At 31.9% G+C, this 16,277-nt stretch overlaps 1 protein-coding gene across 2 annotated transcripts in view; it reads left to right on the top strand.

The window, feature by feature from the left end:
- Dbp80 (putative ATP-dependent RNA helicase Dbp80) overlaps nt 1-16,277 on the top strand; it is a 110,279-nt gene that overhangs the window by 82,384 nt on the left and 11,618 nt on the right. For both annotated transcript variants that reach the window (XM_065506859.1, XM_065506858.1), the window contains one exon: nt 4,529-4,664. In XM_065506859.1, coding sequence (XP_065362931.1) covers nt 4,529-4,664 — 136 coding nt within the window. The remainder of the gene's footprint in view (nt 1-4,528; nt 4,665-16,277) is intronic.

The following is a 16,277-nucleotide window of genomic DNA, read 5'->3' as shown; positions in this document are numbered from 1 at the left end:
TCAAATTGATGCGTTTGCACGTACGTTACTTTACTCAGAGATTACACTTGAAATGCTTCATCGATGAAATTTCAACGTCGAAAGCAAGGAGATGCACATCCGAATGTGCGTTGTACTGAAGCTATTGACCATATTTATACAGTTCATCCGAAGAATGATGAATGCTTTTACTTGCGACTATTATTGGTGAATGTGTCCATTCTGAGAATCACCATCTTGGGATAAATGAAGAGATGCACAACCAGGCTTTGGTTTTGATAGAAGACATGTATTACCTTATGTGCAGCAGTTTGTTAGTCAGGTTAGAAAAGCCATCGCAAACGATAATACGACACAAATGCATTAAGCCAATTGGTTTGAACGATTGTTCCTTTATTGAATCCCCAACAAAAAGAAGTGTACTATACGGTGATGAACACAATTGATGATGGAAATGTTGGCATGTTTTTCCTTGATGTGTCTGGTGGCACTGACAAGACATTCCTCATATCATTGATTCTGGCTACAGTTCGTGCAAGATCAGAAATTGCTGTAGCAGTTGCTTTGAAATAGCGGCTACGCTGCTGGATGGTTGTAGATCCAACATGTAACATAGCGAAACATTCAGCAATGGCCAAAGTTTTGGTAGCAAGCAAAATGTCGCATAAACGTGTGTTAGAAGGAAAAAGAAAGAAAGAGCAATTTTAGCGGCAAAGAACAATGATGTGGATCACTTAAACTGGACAATTCAAAAGCAAATCATTGCTTCACTACATTCCTTCAAATCCATCGTCTGAATTGAGTTTTTGATTTCATTGGATGTGCCTGGCTTGCCACTTTATAATTTGCAATTGAAGGTGGTTCAGTTTTCATCATGCTTCACAATCTAAATCGAACGAAATTATGCAACGGAACGCGTGTAGCGGTCACAAAACTCATGAGTAATGTGAGGAATTTCTTATTTCGAGTTTAAGTGAATCCAATTTTCAATTCATCTCGCATTCGCATTACAATCAATAAATCACAAGGCCAATCATTGAGTGTTTGTGGCCTGAATCTGGAGAATGAATGTTTTTCACACGGTCAACTGTACGTCGGAAAACCATCCACATTGATCTTTTTCGAACCGGACAACAAAACGATAAATATTGTTTATCACTAGGGGGCGGATTTTCATGCATTTATTATTGGAAAATATGCGCCTAAAATATGCGTCATAAAAACCAATATATGACCTAAAAATTTAAAAAATATGCACTTATATTTTTGTACAGAAATATGAAATAATTAACTATGGATCGCGCAATGTCCAAAAAATACATAACAGTGTTCCCAGCAGTTAGGACTTTTTAAATTAAAACATGAATTAAATAGTTAAGTTTTAAAATTATAATTGTTCTTCTGAGAAATCGATGGATATATTGATTATAAGATCTTGGTATGAATACTTGTTTAAAGCCATAATCTTTAGAACATCTATCTTGCGACTTGCCTTTTAAAATCGGCAATATTTTGATCGTGCTGTAAAGTAGCATCCAACCTTAATATCATCTCATATTAAGCCAGCAGATAAGCAAGTACTTAGTAAATTTATCCCTGATAGACAGTAAATATCAATAATGTCTGATACAATTGGCTGACTCCATTTGTCTCTAAGTAATCCAAAAGGGTCAACTGACCCTCTGCTTAGGACTTGCATGTGTTAAAATAACTACTCACGTAGCTTGATAAGTACTGGTGATTTTACCTATTATTTGGGATGACAACTATATCCTAAACGATAGGTAAAATCACCAGTTCAGGACAATCTCCTAGAAATGCTAGGAATTGACTGTGTATGTGAAGTTACAAAATCATTAGTAAACGAAATCTCTTCTAAATCGAAATTGAATTTTTGATACATAAAAAAACTCCATACTTTTTTAAAGCAAACAGTTTTGAAATGATAATTTTTAGTTGCTGATGGAGAAATGAAGATGACTTAATGTCGAATGATGTTAGTTCTTAACATTTAATGTTATTTCTATAACAAATTCGACAAAAAACTTTTTGTCCTGACAATATGTTGCCCATTGACGACAAAAAATATTAAAAATTTAAATAAAATGCATATAAATACGCATTTCGAAGTTAAATATACCAAAATATGCATTTTCAATAAAATATGCAAAAATATGCCCTAACAAATCGATGCCATTTTACTGCAAAATATGTGATTCGGATAGATAATTAGTCAACATTGTGTTTGGAGGTTCGAGAAAAAACATGCATTTGCATATAAATCCGCCCCCTATTTATCACAGAGTGCTTCAATGCGGGGAAATACAATTCAAAATCGACCCGACCACAACCTATCCAGCAAATATGTCAAAACAAAGAATCAATTGCAATGGACAATTGCTTTTTTGCAATTTGAAATTACGCAGTGCAACGCATGTGTGAAGAAGTTCGCCGGGTCCACTTTTTTTCAAATAAATATGAATAACCTGCACTGATCTCCTTTAAAAATTAGCATGTACCTGTATTATAAACATACCCGTAATAATAAAACATTAAATATCTAAATCAATTGCTGTATTCACAACATTTTTTATCGTGTATCTTGTATTAAATACACTTTTTGTTTATTAGTTTGTGAACACCCAATGTATATTGTATGAATGTTTTTGAAAGAGTTGTATATATAACATCCCAGCAGTCCGCAGGTTATTACAATTTAAAACACATCCAAATGTATACTATTATGTCAACAGGACAACATAAAATAAAATTGGTTAAGAGTATACAACTAGCATCCGATTCAGATGAGTCCTATTGCTATTCCATTGTGAAATGAAATACATATTAGAATTAAACAACAAGACAAAATCGAATAAAATGTTGTTATCGTACTTGCATCTGAATTGGATGGCTAAGTAATGTAGTATCATATTGTTAATATAGTTTTGATGTTTGTTTTGGTTCAGCCGTTGTCCCGTTATTTATTTTTTGTTGTTTCTTTGTTTTTTTCTATTCTTTCAAAGTAAAATTTCATATTGTAAAGTGTTTTTGAAAGTACAAGTGGTTTAACCGTGATTGTGGCATTAAAAATAATTAATTAAATAAAATAAATAAGTACAAATTAAAAATATTAAGTGTTGTTGTGTGTTTTTTATATTAAAAGAAATATTCGGCTTCAGTAAAAGAAATTTAAGACGATTAAAAAAAGTCAGTGGAGTTGGACCCATCCGACCTTCGCTTACAATGTAGGTGGAGTTGGACCCATCCGACTTTCGCTTACATTGTCGGTAGAGTTGGACCCATATGACGGCCTAGGCCATCGCTGTGTAAATGTAAGTGGAAACTGAATACAGACTTTGGATTAGTCGCATCTACATTGTCATTGGTCTCAGTTGGAAGATGTATGGGGAAAAAAATCCGCTGGGTGTAGTCCGACTCTCAATTTTTTCAAATTACTCTCTCACATATACTATGTGAGCTCAGAGAAATGTAAACAAATGTATAGCTGTAAACCAATACAACTTTTTAAAAACATATAAAATAAAAGTGTATTTAATTTTTGTATAAAAATTTCCAACAACAAGCTTACACTATTGTATTGAATACAATAATACACTCGATACAAGGGGTTTTGTGAATTCAGCAACTAATTTTCTAGGCAGAACGAAGTCTGCTATTAACATATTGTTACGTTTTAACCTTTTCAAAACGTTGGTTTATTTCCTTTAAATAAACCGGATACTTTTGATTGCAATAAAAGCCGTTTTGTAGTTTGAAAATTGTAACAACTCTTTATTTATTTAAAATGTACAACAGAATTAAATAGTCACTCAATGATTTTTTTATCCACGTTTATAAATTAGCAGTACTACAGACACACATTATAATGTACACGAATTCACTTTAAAAACACAGCACTCAGTTGATGTTTATTCGAAAATCGTCTCTGATAAACTCAATAACGACTGCAACCTCTGCCACTATTTATAACACTGCCATCTGCACTCTAGATTGCTCTTTAACTGTCTAGAGCTTTCTAATACATACGCCATCTGTGGTGTACTTTCTACAATGTTCTTTAACTGAATATTCGAATATACGGTCGCAGCAAACAGCGTTGTCAACTTACGATCAATGGTCAACTGAAAGCTTTTATTCAATGTTAATAATGCCCACAGATATGTTACAGTTTGGACACTGCTATTTGAAAGCATTATTCAACTTTAAATCAGCCGTTAAAATAAAACAATATAAATAAAATTTGAAGGCAAAACAACGTTTGCCGGGTCAGCTAGTTTCTTATATATAAAAGTAAACAAAAGCAGCTAATTCACCAAATGAACAATAAATTCAAGTTTGCGAGTCTAAATTATCGCGCAAATTTATCAGATTTGTGCAAACGAATTTCTATACAAGTTTTGACATTTCTTTTGTAAGAGTGCAAAAACTCACAGATTGCGAGACATTTTAATCGTTAACATAAGGACCTTTAATAAAAAAAGTGTCGGTTATATTACATTTTAATTCGTTTTTATTTTTTTAATTTCAGACTTAAAAGGGAACAAGAATCACTTGACAACATTAAGCAATATTATGTAAGATGTCATTCGGAAGATGAAAAATATCTGGCAATTCAAAACATATATGGCAGCATAACTATAGGACAAGCAATTATTTTCTGTCATGTAAGTATACAAATTGTTCGTTTTTTAAGTGACTTTGCTACTGGTGATGATCAGGTACGCCAAAAACTGTTTAATATTTTCAAAATTGGTTCAGAAATTTGTTAATTTTTTCCAAATGTTTTAATCGATGTGAATTGTGTTTATCATCAAGACTTAAGTATTTCGAAAAAGAATTGCTGATCCATCAATTATATGTGGTATGTGATTTAAATATTTATGACGTGTTAGATTTGAAAATGTCTAGTGATTTTAAGAGAAATAAGAATGACATATTTGATACGAAAAATATTGTTGATTTCCTCCCGATGGAATAGAAGTAGTAGTTGTAGTAAATTCCAGACTTTCTTTCATTTTCTGACACCATAGATGGGGGTAGTGCACTAATTTTGCAGTTTGCACTAATACTTAGTGATAGTGCAAAATTAGTGCAATCATTTTGTTCATATTTAGTGCTGAGTTGAAAATTAGCAGCTTCACTAAACATTTTGATAGTGAGTTAAATGCAATCATCAGTTTATTGCAACTTTTTTGTATGCACTAATTTGAGTGCAACTTCAAATTGTGCAGTAAATTTTTAAGTTCAAAATGGTTTAAGTTTATTTCTGTATACTAATTTAAAACTTAAGACTAATATTTCATTAAAAATAACAAAAAATATTTAAAATTTTTATTTTTCGAATTTTTTGCACTAAATCTTCGTTTAGTGATAGTTAAAAAATGATCACTATTTTTTTAGTGCTAGTTAAGAAATAAGCATTATCACTAAAGCTGATAAAAAATAGTGCAAACTAAAGTTTTTGCAATTATAGTGAGTGATAGCGCAATGCTGATTTCAATCAACATTTAGTGCACTACCCCCAACTATGTCTGACACTATGTGAATCTTATACAAGTAAAGATATAACAACAAATCTTATAACTATTTTCGTCTTATTCTAATACACAGTAAAATGGGATGGATAGTGTAACAATTACATTATTTAATTTTTCATGAAATGACAATGCTTGCTCGCGGCATTTATGTTGACTAGCAGAGCAGTGTCTGTTAAACTTACAAATAAACAACACTTAGATACAATTTACATACATATACAGTGGTTGACAAAACAATGGAAACTTTTCCAAATATTTCATTAGTGGCCTAAAATCTGAAATAATTCTTTAAAAAAATTTAACATTTTTGTAGTATATTATTTGTATACTTTTATTAACTTAATTTAACCAAAAAAAGGACATAATTAATTAAACTCAAAAAATGAGAAAACAAAATTAAAAGATTTCTTTATTACGGCATTGACAAAACAATGGAAACTTAGGTATTATTTTAACAAATATGGTCTAAACATTGCAATAACTCAATATTTTGTTGGGTATCCCTTATTTTTTATAACTGCTACACATCGACGATGCATTGAACCAAAGAGTCAATGGTCTCTTTTGAAATATTTTGCCATTCATAAATCTTCCTTCCTGGTGTAATTTTGGGTCCTTATTTTACGATCTACAATTTCCCATAGATTTTCTATGGGATTGAGATCTGGAGATTGGGCAGGCCACTTCAAAACACGTACCTCGTTGGATTGTAACCACTCGGTTACAACCCTAGAGGTGTGTTTCGGGTCGTTGTCGTGTTGGAATCTCCAAACTAGGGGCATATTTTCCTCAGCGTATGGATACATAACATCGTTTAATATGGTTCTGTATCCTATACCTGTCATGGTATCTTTTATAATATGAATTGGGCCCATACCTTGCCCTGAAAAACATCCCCATACCATAATATTGCCACCGCCAAACTTTACAGTCTTATTTGTGTACTTTAGATCTAATCTTTCTCCCTTTGGTCGTCTTACAAATGTTCTCCCATCACTACCTCTTAAATTGTATTTGGATTCGTCGGAAAAGAGGACAGTATTCCATTTCTGTGTCGACATGCATAAATGATCCCTGGCAAATTGTAGACGAGCAGAACGGTTCTTTTTAGAAATGAGTGGTTTTTTCACAGGACGATAGCAACCAAGACCAGCCTCATTTGCCCTGCGACTAACTGTTCGTGTACTTATTTCTAATTTTAGGCTATTAACAACCTATCGACGAGTTATTTTTGGGAATTTCTTGAACTCTCTCGCTATTAAATTATCTTGTCTAGGAGTAGTCTTACGAGGTCTTCCACCTAAATGTTGAGTTTTTACAGAACCGGTCTCACGAAATTTCTTTATAATTTTTTAAACTGCTGATTTATTTATTGAATATTTTTGTTTTAAACCAGCTTTAAAATCGTTAATTATTTTATTTTTTAATCTTAACTTTAGCCATTTTCGTTAACTTTGAAAAAAAGCAATTATGCGAAAAACTTAGAAAAAGAAATTGTGAAAAATTACCAGAATTTAAAAATAAAATAAAAGAACTGTAAACAGGATGCTTTTTACATCGTTCTTTTAAATATTATTTTCGTTTTACACCTCATTTACACAGAAGTTTAAAAGTTTCCATTGTTTTGTCAGTAGCGAAATAGTGAATTTGTTTAATTTTGTTCCCTTTTTTCAGAATATAATTAATTATGTTGTTTGTTTTTCACTTGTTTAAAACTATCCAAGTAAAATACTAAAAAAAAAAATTTATTTTAACTTTTGGGCTACATATGGAATATTTGGAAAAGTTTCCATTGTTTTGTCAACCACTGTATACAATACAAACAAAACTGTCAATAACGGTAACACGACAGTAAATTTATAATAAAGAAACAAATTCAAGTTAACAGATTGTTAACATTAGACTAATTAAAATCGAAAGGTCTTAAAACTTTTAAAATTAAATAACAACAACAATAAATTATCCGTTAGAATAAACAAAATAGAAATATATCTTAAATCTAATTATGATCGACTTCAATGGCCAATTCAATTGGGAGTCAATAAATAGGATTTTCTGTAAAAATCTCATTAATTAACCACCCACATTCCTCATAAATTGGTATTAAAATAAATATTAATGTATATAAAGTTGTTTTTAACTCGTTTAACAACAGCATCAGCTGTTCTTCGCCGAGTAAAAAAGTTCGTCACAAAGTACAAAATGTTTAAGTTACAAGATATTGGTAGAGATTTTGCAATTATTGAACAGTTATCAAAAAATTAGTACCAAAATATCGTAATTATGATATTAATCTTATCTTTTCCATTTTTCCACAACAAACAACTTTCTTTCTTTAGATGTCCCGGTTACTTTTATTGTTTACGTTTTTTTGATTTTTTTTTTTAATTTTGTATGTCAGCTGTTCAGCGTTGCCACTTGTCTGTTTTTTGTTGTATATTGTATTAAAACATTTTCTACATTTGCGGTGGCACCCAGTTAAAGTCGGTTCAATTTAAAACATACTTTAATTTTGACTATGGTTGCAAATTAATAAAAAGCAGGTTTTTATTTTAAAGTTGTTTTTAAAAAGAACCGACTTTAGTGTTTGACTATGATTATGGGCCATTGTCTTTTATTTGAACACAAAATTTCCGGTCGGTAAAAAAGCTTTTAAAAAGTTTAACGAGAAATGGATATACCGCGAGTTCTACCAGTTTATACAGAATGCCTTTATGACTGGTGTAATCAAACGCCTTCTCGATATCCAGTGATATGGCCAGGGTACAACATCTTTTCCTCAGGTTCACAGTCACGTCATCGTGGAATTTCATTAGGGCATGTTGGGTGGAATGTAAACGTTTAAAACCAAATTGATGCGATGAAATGGGGTCGATCAAAAACTCATTCTCTAGTTTTGATTTAATTACTTGTTCAAGCTTTTTACCAATATTTGACAACAGTGATATTGGACGGAAGTCTTCCGTTCTGTTAGAACCGTCTTTCTTCTTAATTGGCAAAATTTTAGCCAGTTTCCATGCCCGTGGAAAATAGCAGTTGTTGAGGCAGTTGTTGAAGAGGATAGTCAAAAGCTCAAGTGTTGTGTCTGGGAATTTTTTTATCAAGAAATTCGAAATTCCATCGAGTCCACTAGATTTTTTATTTTTTATATTCGTTATAATCGATTTAATATTGTAGACATCTGTAAAATGGTATGTGTCCTCATTATCTAGGGAGTTGAACTAATCATTGAAAGAATATATATGATGAGATATATTCTCTATGTGTGATCCTACACGCTGGACTAGATCGGCGACAGGATTAGCCGGAAGTTTTTCTCTATATATATTGGAATAATATTCCTTAAAGTGCTCTGAACATATTTCACTGTTGGTTTCCGTAATATTGTTAATACAGAGACTGTTGCAGAAAGGAGATTTATGTTTCCCAACAATGTTATAGACTTGTCTAAAGGCAGCAGGTCCCGGCTTGATACATTTTAGTTTCTTGTTAAAAATGTCAGCTTGTTCGATATTAACAAGATCTCTAATAATAATTTTAAGCAGCTGTATTTGCTTGGATAGTAAATTATATTCGTTACTCGACCTATTTCCATTACGATGATATATTTTCTTCAATTCCCTCTGCCATCTATATTTTATCTTATAAAAATGCTTAATTTTGTCTGAGTATACAAATTTACCGCCCTTACATTCGATTTTCGTTGTATGGAGATCATGAATGGACTTGAAACTTTCGTTAAAATCTTCTATAATTTGATCAATTTCAGAATTTTCCAAATTTCTGTTATTTGGAGGCATTATAATATTGGAATTGATTGATAAGTCCTGTTGAAAACGTTTCCAGTCGGTATTTTTGTACGATGTAAAAAGGCGAGGATTGTTAAGTAATATATCCGTGGCATTCATGTCTATTTCCAACTTCAATGGAAAATGATCTGAGAACGATGGGAGCGATGAGATCTTGTAGTTAGGTGTGTCATTATTAACTAAAGAGGCGTTTATAAGATAGTGATCAAGAAATGAGTTTGCGCTTGGAAATGATGGGGTGTTATGACAAATTCTTGTGACATCCAGAGAATGATCTTGAAGCCAATTTTGGAAAATATTGCCATTTTGATTTCCAATACTATCGCCCCATGCCTGATTTCTGGAATTTAGGTCACCACCGAGAAGAAATAGATCGAAGCCGTTTGCCACTAGAAGTATTTTGTCCAAGCTATTGTGTAAACCATTAGCAGCAGTGTTATATATAGGGATCCAACCAGAACTCTTTTGTTTGTGTTAAGTATCTTCATTTGGATTTCTACAAATGTACCAAGAATACTCAAGTCGTCAATTACAATTTTTTTATATGAGATACTATTTTTCAGTGCAATGGCAACTCCTATGGGAGAGTTATCGGAAACAAAGTGTAGTTTTTAAGGAAAATTTTTTAGTGTCTACGGAGGTGGCATTCTTGTAAGAAGCAGATGTCTATTTTGTTGCTATTAAGAGTATTTGTTAGATCTATTTGGCGACTTCTATCTAAGAGCGAGCTGACCTGTTAAAAATTTATCAATCTATGGCCCATGAACTCGTTGAACTTTTTTTAGAAGGCGTAGGAACTCCCCCTTGGTTTCTTCCTCTGGCATCTTTTTGTGTTCATTAACAAAGATATCAATGATTGACGATTGAATAGAAGAGTAAGTTGCATCTTAGATGTTGCCAGATCTGCCAGAGGGTTTCTGGCAGACATAGTAAATTTACTTTAGCAAGATGCTAAATTTGATAACGCCGCATAGACAGAGGCAAATACGTGATAGTTTTTTTTTTATTCTTTACACCAATTGATTTCAACATATTGTTACGTTTTAACCTTTTCAAAACGTTAGTTTATTTCCTTTAAATAAACCGGATACTTTTGATTGCAAATAAAAGCCGTTTAGTAGTTTAAAAATTGTAACAACTCTTTATTTATTCAAAATGTACAACAACCACAGAATTATATAGCCACTCAATGTTTTTTATACACGTTTATAAATTCTCAGAAATACAGACACAATTTATAATGTACACGAATTTACTTGAAAAACACAACACACTTTAAGGCACTCAGTTGATGTTTATTCGAAAAGCGTCTCTGATAAACTCACTCACGACTGCAACCTCTGCCACCATTTATAACACTGCATAACCATCTAGAAAGCTCTATTTCTACAATGTTCTTTAACTGAATATTCGAATTCGAATACAGCGCTGCCAACCTACGATCAATAGCCAACCGAAAGCTTTTATTTAATAATGCCCACAGATATGTTACGGTTTGCTATTACAGCACTGTTATTTGAAAGCATTATGCCACCTCCAAATCAGCCCTCAAAATCGTTATATTTGAATTCAAGTACAATTTCGTAACAATATATTCTGAACAAAACTCAATTTGTATACCTTTATGTCTAATTAATCAGATGTTATTTAGCTTTTGAGGAAAATAAAACGTCTTGTTTTGTGGTGTATATCTTTTTTTTCGCTTTCTTAGGTGTATATCAATACAAACAGCGAATATTTTTTATACTAGATATAAAATCTATAGAAAATTATTAAAATCGGTCCATGTTTTTACCTAGCCACCACACAAATGCCCTTCCTAAATTATCCTGAAAATAACTATATAATAATACAATTAATTAATTAATTGAAGTTTTATTGAGCACTAGCATATTCCATCAGCTTATATTTTAAAGATTTTTTTTTACAATTACAAAAATTACACCACCAAATATTATAAAATCGTCTCATAATTGACCATAGCGACCTGAATAAATCTTATAAAACAAAGATCAAATTAGTCTCAAATATCTGTTATAAATAACTAAAGAATCACCCCTATCGCGAATCAATTTTTTACATGAAATTGTTCTCTTTTCCCATTTTTCGTGTTACTTATAAGCCAGGACTAGTAAAATTCCAGTGGATTTATTCATAAATTAAAATCGAGATTGTGTGTTGACTTTTATTTTTATTTGCTGCAAATAATGTCGAGTTGTTTGTGGTTGTACGTCAAAATGTTTTATTGACAGAAAGAAATGTGAGGTACATTTGTACTTATGAGATGCATAGTTGTGAAATTGAGTAGTGGCAAAACTTGGTTGTATGAGAAAGTAACGAGTAGATACGGATTTGTTTTGATAGATACATCTATGAGTTTATATAGAGCGGTAAGGTTTAATAAACAGTGTAGATGATTATGGATGGCGAAGATTTATGTTGGAAAAAATACAATGGGATTTAATGAAGTTTTTAAGATGGAAAGCACAAATTTACAGCAGGATCTTGGCTTTTTCAATGAAATTGGTGAGTTGCATATAAATGTCTGGATTTGAGAATATCATGAATGTTGTTGAAGTTGTTAAAAAAATCGAATTTAGTTCTTAAGTTGTCCTTATCTTGTGTGTTGCAAATTTCACATAAATCAGGCGTTTATCAATTTTAAGTAAGGTTTGTTATATGTTGACCCAGTGAGCAGTCTATTAATTATTTTTATATTTGCAGGTGATAAGTTTGAAGATAAATGCCAATGAGATTTAGGTAATTCTGGAAAATATTGTAGAAACAGTGGATCCTTTTCTAGAGCCAAAGTTTTGTGTTCAAATCATTAAAAACTGATCCACACGCATCCGTTTAGAAGAATTGTGGGGATATTTCCTGACCTATAATAGAAGCAAGTTTGCCTGATTTATCCGCTAATTCGTTAAAGGAAAGACCAATGTGAGCAGGTGTCCAGATGATATCTATGCTTTGTGTGGTTGCTGTTTCTACTTTGTGGATGATGTTTGACACAATGAAATTATATGATGTATTATTTTTTAGCAGAAGACAGGCATTTTTACTATCCGTAAAAATCACTGCATTTGTAAAACCATGTTCTATGATGTTTTCTATTGCAATTTCAAGAGCGTAAAGTTCACCCGTTAGAGAAGAGACACTTTTAGGAATTCTGAAGAGAAAGTTTTCTCCACAAGAAATGTTACACACAGCACAAACAGTGGAGTTTGAATTAATTGACGCATCCGTAGACATAATTACGTAATCCTTATTCTTATAGTTATGGACTTTCTCATAAAAAATTGCCTTCATCATCTCAGTAGAAGTTTGATGCTTTGACTGAGGTAGTAGGTGGTAGATTGAGTAAAACAAAAATGTATTGACATTTTTTTTAAATTGAACCTAAACTGGATTTCTGAGATGGATTTTTGGCTATTTAATTGTATAGTGTTTTGTTGAAAAATGTTTGAATTAGGAATTCCTTAAAGGCAAGATATTCTCTACATGTGTAGAGGGGTTCAGTCCAAGACATCTTCGAAGCATATGATTTTGGAATGTCGTAATATTTTTGTTGATGTTTCTTGAGGTGTGAAAAAAACTAGAGTTAGTTAGATTCACAGCAATTTCTGGTCGCAAACCACCTTTTATAGGGGTTAATATCTTGATCGCCCTTGTTGCAAATGATGTTTCAACAATCACTTTTTCAAAATGGTCTTTCCAAGAATTAACTTTCGATGTTTGAGGAACTCCGTAATCCTTTTAATCCTGTGATGCGGGAGAGCAAAGTGGTTCAAAATTGTCTGTAGTTTACCCAGGTTGACACAGTTGTAGGCTTTTGAGATTATTAGAGTGATTGGACGATAGCTTGTGATAAGATCGGGATTTTTGTCCTTCTTGAAAATAGGGACGATGCGTATGGAGCGCCAAGAGTCGCGAATTTTGCACTGTATCCATTGGTAGTTTTTGGCATTTAATAGTGCCAACGCTGATTGTGGCGGTAGTTTCTTAAACATAGAATATGTAACTCCATCTGTACCTGCCGCAGATTCTTTTGTTTTTTGTTTTAGAGTGGCCGAAAATTCTTCATGTGAAAAAGATTCATCGTCGATATTTATAATTGTTTGAGCGACAAATGTGTTGCCCAGTACTTGATCCCGTATCATGATCCCGTTCCATTTTGATGAAGAATTTTGTATTCCTGAGGATTAGCAGGCTTTAATAAATGTATGAAATTGTTTTATATTTGCGATTTTATTTAACTCTTCTGTCTTGGAGGCAAAAGATATGCCTTTTCCGAGATTTTCAATCGCTAGCGATAGTGAGGTGGCGTTTTGGTTATTTTTGATGAGGTTAAACTTCTTTTGAGCAGCGGCCTTTAAGCGAAAAAGTCTGTCGAGTGAGTATTTGTGAAAGTAAGATCCAGAACAGATCCACGGCATAATGGGTCCGTCAGAGATTGCTTAAAAGTGATGCTTAGGTCGTTTAGACAAGTGAAAGAGGAGGCCTCAATGAAAGAGGAGGCAATTAATCGGGAGTTGAAATCACCACATTATGTATAACATCCTTGAAATCTCCAATTCTGATGTTCGGAGGAAAATACGACGAGACTATTGTGATGTTCGATGAGAAATTGACAGTTTCGTATATTAGGATCTCAAAGGAGCTTTGAAACAAAATTTTTTTAACTTTTATAGATTTCTTGACGATCGATACAGGCACCACCATAGTAGTTGTTTGTACGTTTCTTCATATAGATGTTATAGTTGATAAAATTATCGAACTGGTTATTGTCATCATAGTCAAAAATTTCACTTAGTATAGCAATGTCAATGTTTATTCAAATAGTGTTCTAAAAGATTTTAATTGAGAAAAACAAAAAAAATAAAATTTGTTTTTATCATATAAATGTTTGCTATTAGATATGTTGATTTTTTTCCTTTTTAATATATCGAGGGTTTATATTCAAATAGAGCTATACGACATTTTCTCGAAAATGAGTTTTTAATAGCAATGTATTCCCTGACTAATTTGTTATCTGTCATTTAAATTTAAAAAAAAAAATATTTCCAATGGTTTTTTTCATAAAATTTGTATTGTGCTATCTAACACACAATTTATTTTGTTAGTAAAAAAGTGCTATATGCATATGAAATATTCGTGTATATAATAAAATATTAAAAGTGTTTTTTATAAAATATAATATATATTACACCGTACGACACTCAATATTCGACACGAACCAGATGATATACGTCTAAAACTATAAATTAAATGGAGAAAAACTGCGTTTTCAGTTTTTCATTTCGTGATCCTGTTTCCTTTTAAAAGGACTTCAAATTTTCAGAGGAGTAAATTTTTTAAAACATGTTTTAAAATACTTCTGATCATCCTACTATGCCAAATTTGATGTCAAATGATCAAGAAGGGTTGTAAAATATTTCGTATTATTTTGATTTTATCCTGTCAGGATAAAAATATGTTAAAAATGTCCTTTAAAATTTTTATCCTTGAATATCCTTTTAGATTTCCAATAATTTTTTTAAAAAAAATAGTGAGTTAAAGATCCAAATATTGAATACCACATCCTTCTATCTTCACTTCTTAAGTATTAAATAATATTTTAAATTTGCATTATTTGATTTTTTATATTTTATTTTAATATTTCATTCGAAAAAATATAACAAAAACCATTGTGAAAAGTAACGAAGAATACTTTTTAATAAACAAGTAAAATGGTATGACAAGCCCGATCAACCAACAAAATGAATTCCCTACAGCCTACATTTGAAACGTTTTGGAGTATGTCCTGAGAAAGTAAGCAAATTTTTTTAAAGGCCCACGTAGCACAGCTTCCCACAAAAAGAAATTCTGTGGAAAATTCTAGAAAGATGATTAGCTTTATGTATAAACTTTCTTACAACTACGAAATTCTTCACGTATGTAAAACTATGTCCTATTCAACTAAGCAAATATTAAAAACTCGTGTTATAGGGCCCATACACTACACCATCATGAATGTGCAATCATGTGATTGTACCAGCTGATTTGCCGTGTATGAGCTTGTATTGTGAATGTACCAGCTACTGGTGCTTTATCAAAAATAGTTTGATATTTTTTTGATTGTACCAGTATGATTGAATCGAGTGTTGTAAAATTAGCTCATAAAAGTTAAATAAAACCTAGCTTTCCTTTGTTTTCTAGCAATTTCTTCATCCAAACGCGTTTTTTTCTCCTTTTTCGTTTTAGAATAATAGCAATAATAAATGCATTACAAATTTTATCGTTATTCATTCCACACAATTTTTGGTAAAAAATTTATTTTGTACCAGCATACTGGTGTAGTATGTGTGTCCAGCTTAATTGCACAATCACTTGATGGCACATCATTGATGGTGTTGTGTATGAGCCCTATTATTTACATAAAAACCTCAAAGTTTACATTAAAGCTCATTTTTATTTTTGTTCAAATAGTGCTATCTGTTTTTTTCACTGTTAGAATAAAAAAAACTTCAACTTGTAAAAAGTGCTATCTAACATATAAGCGCGATTATCAGGAATTAATAAAAACTTAACAGTGGTATGAGAAAAAAAAGGGGGAAATAAATCTGTAACTTCTAAACCCTTACTCCGATTTGAATGTCGAGTTTAAGTTTTGAATCTGGACCTCATGAGCCCACCAGGAGCTGGGCCAGGGGTCCCCAAAGTAGCACACCTCGGGTATGGTAAATTTTAAAAATGATCCTAATTTTTCGTTTGTGTTCCGATTTCAAAACCAGTACATATATAGAATCAATTATCTCTTATAGCTTAGGAGATATTCGCAGTTGAAAATTAAATTTTCAACATTTTTACCCACCCTACTCCAGTTCCAAATATTCTCCGATTTTCTCCATTTTTCTTTTGTAGGATTAACATCAGATGTATATATCAAATA

Source organism: Calliphora vicina, chromosome 4, assembly GCF_958450345.1.
Source record: "Calliphora vicina chromosome 4, idCalVici1.1, whole genome shotgun sequence".
Classification (NCBI taxonomy): domain Eukaryota; kingdom Metazoa; phylum Arthropoda; class Insecta; order Diptera; family Calliphoridae; genus Calliphora; species Calliphora vicina.
This window is presented reverse-complemented; position numbering and strand designations above follow the sequence as displayed.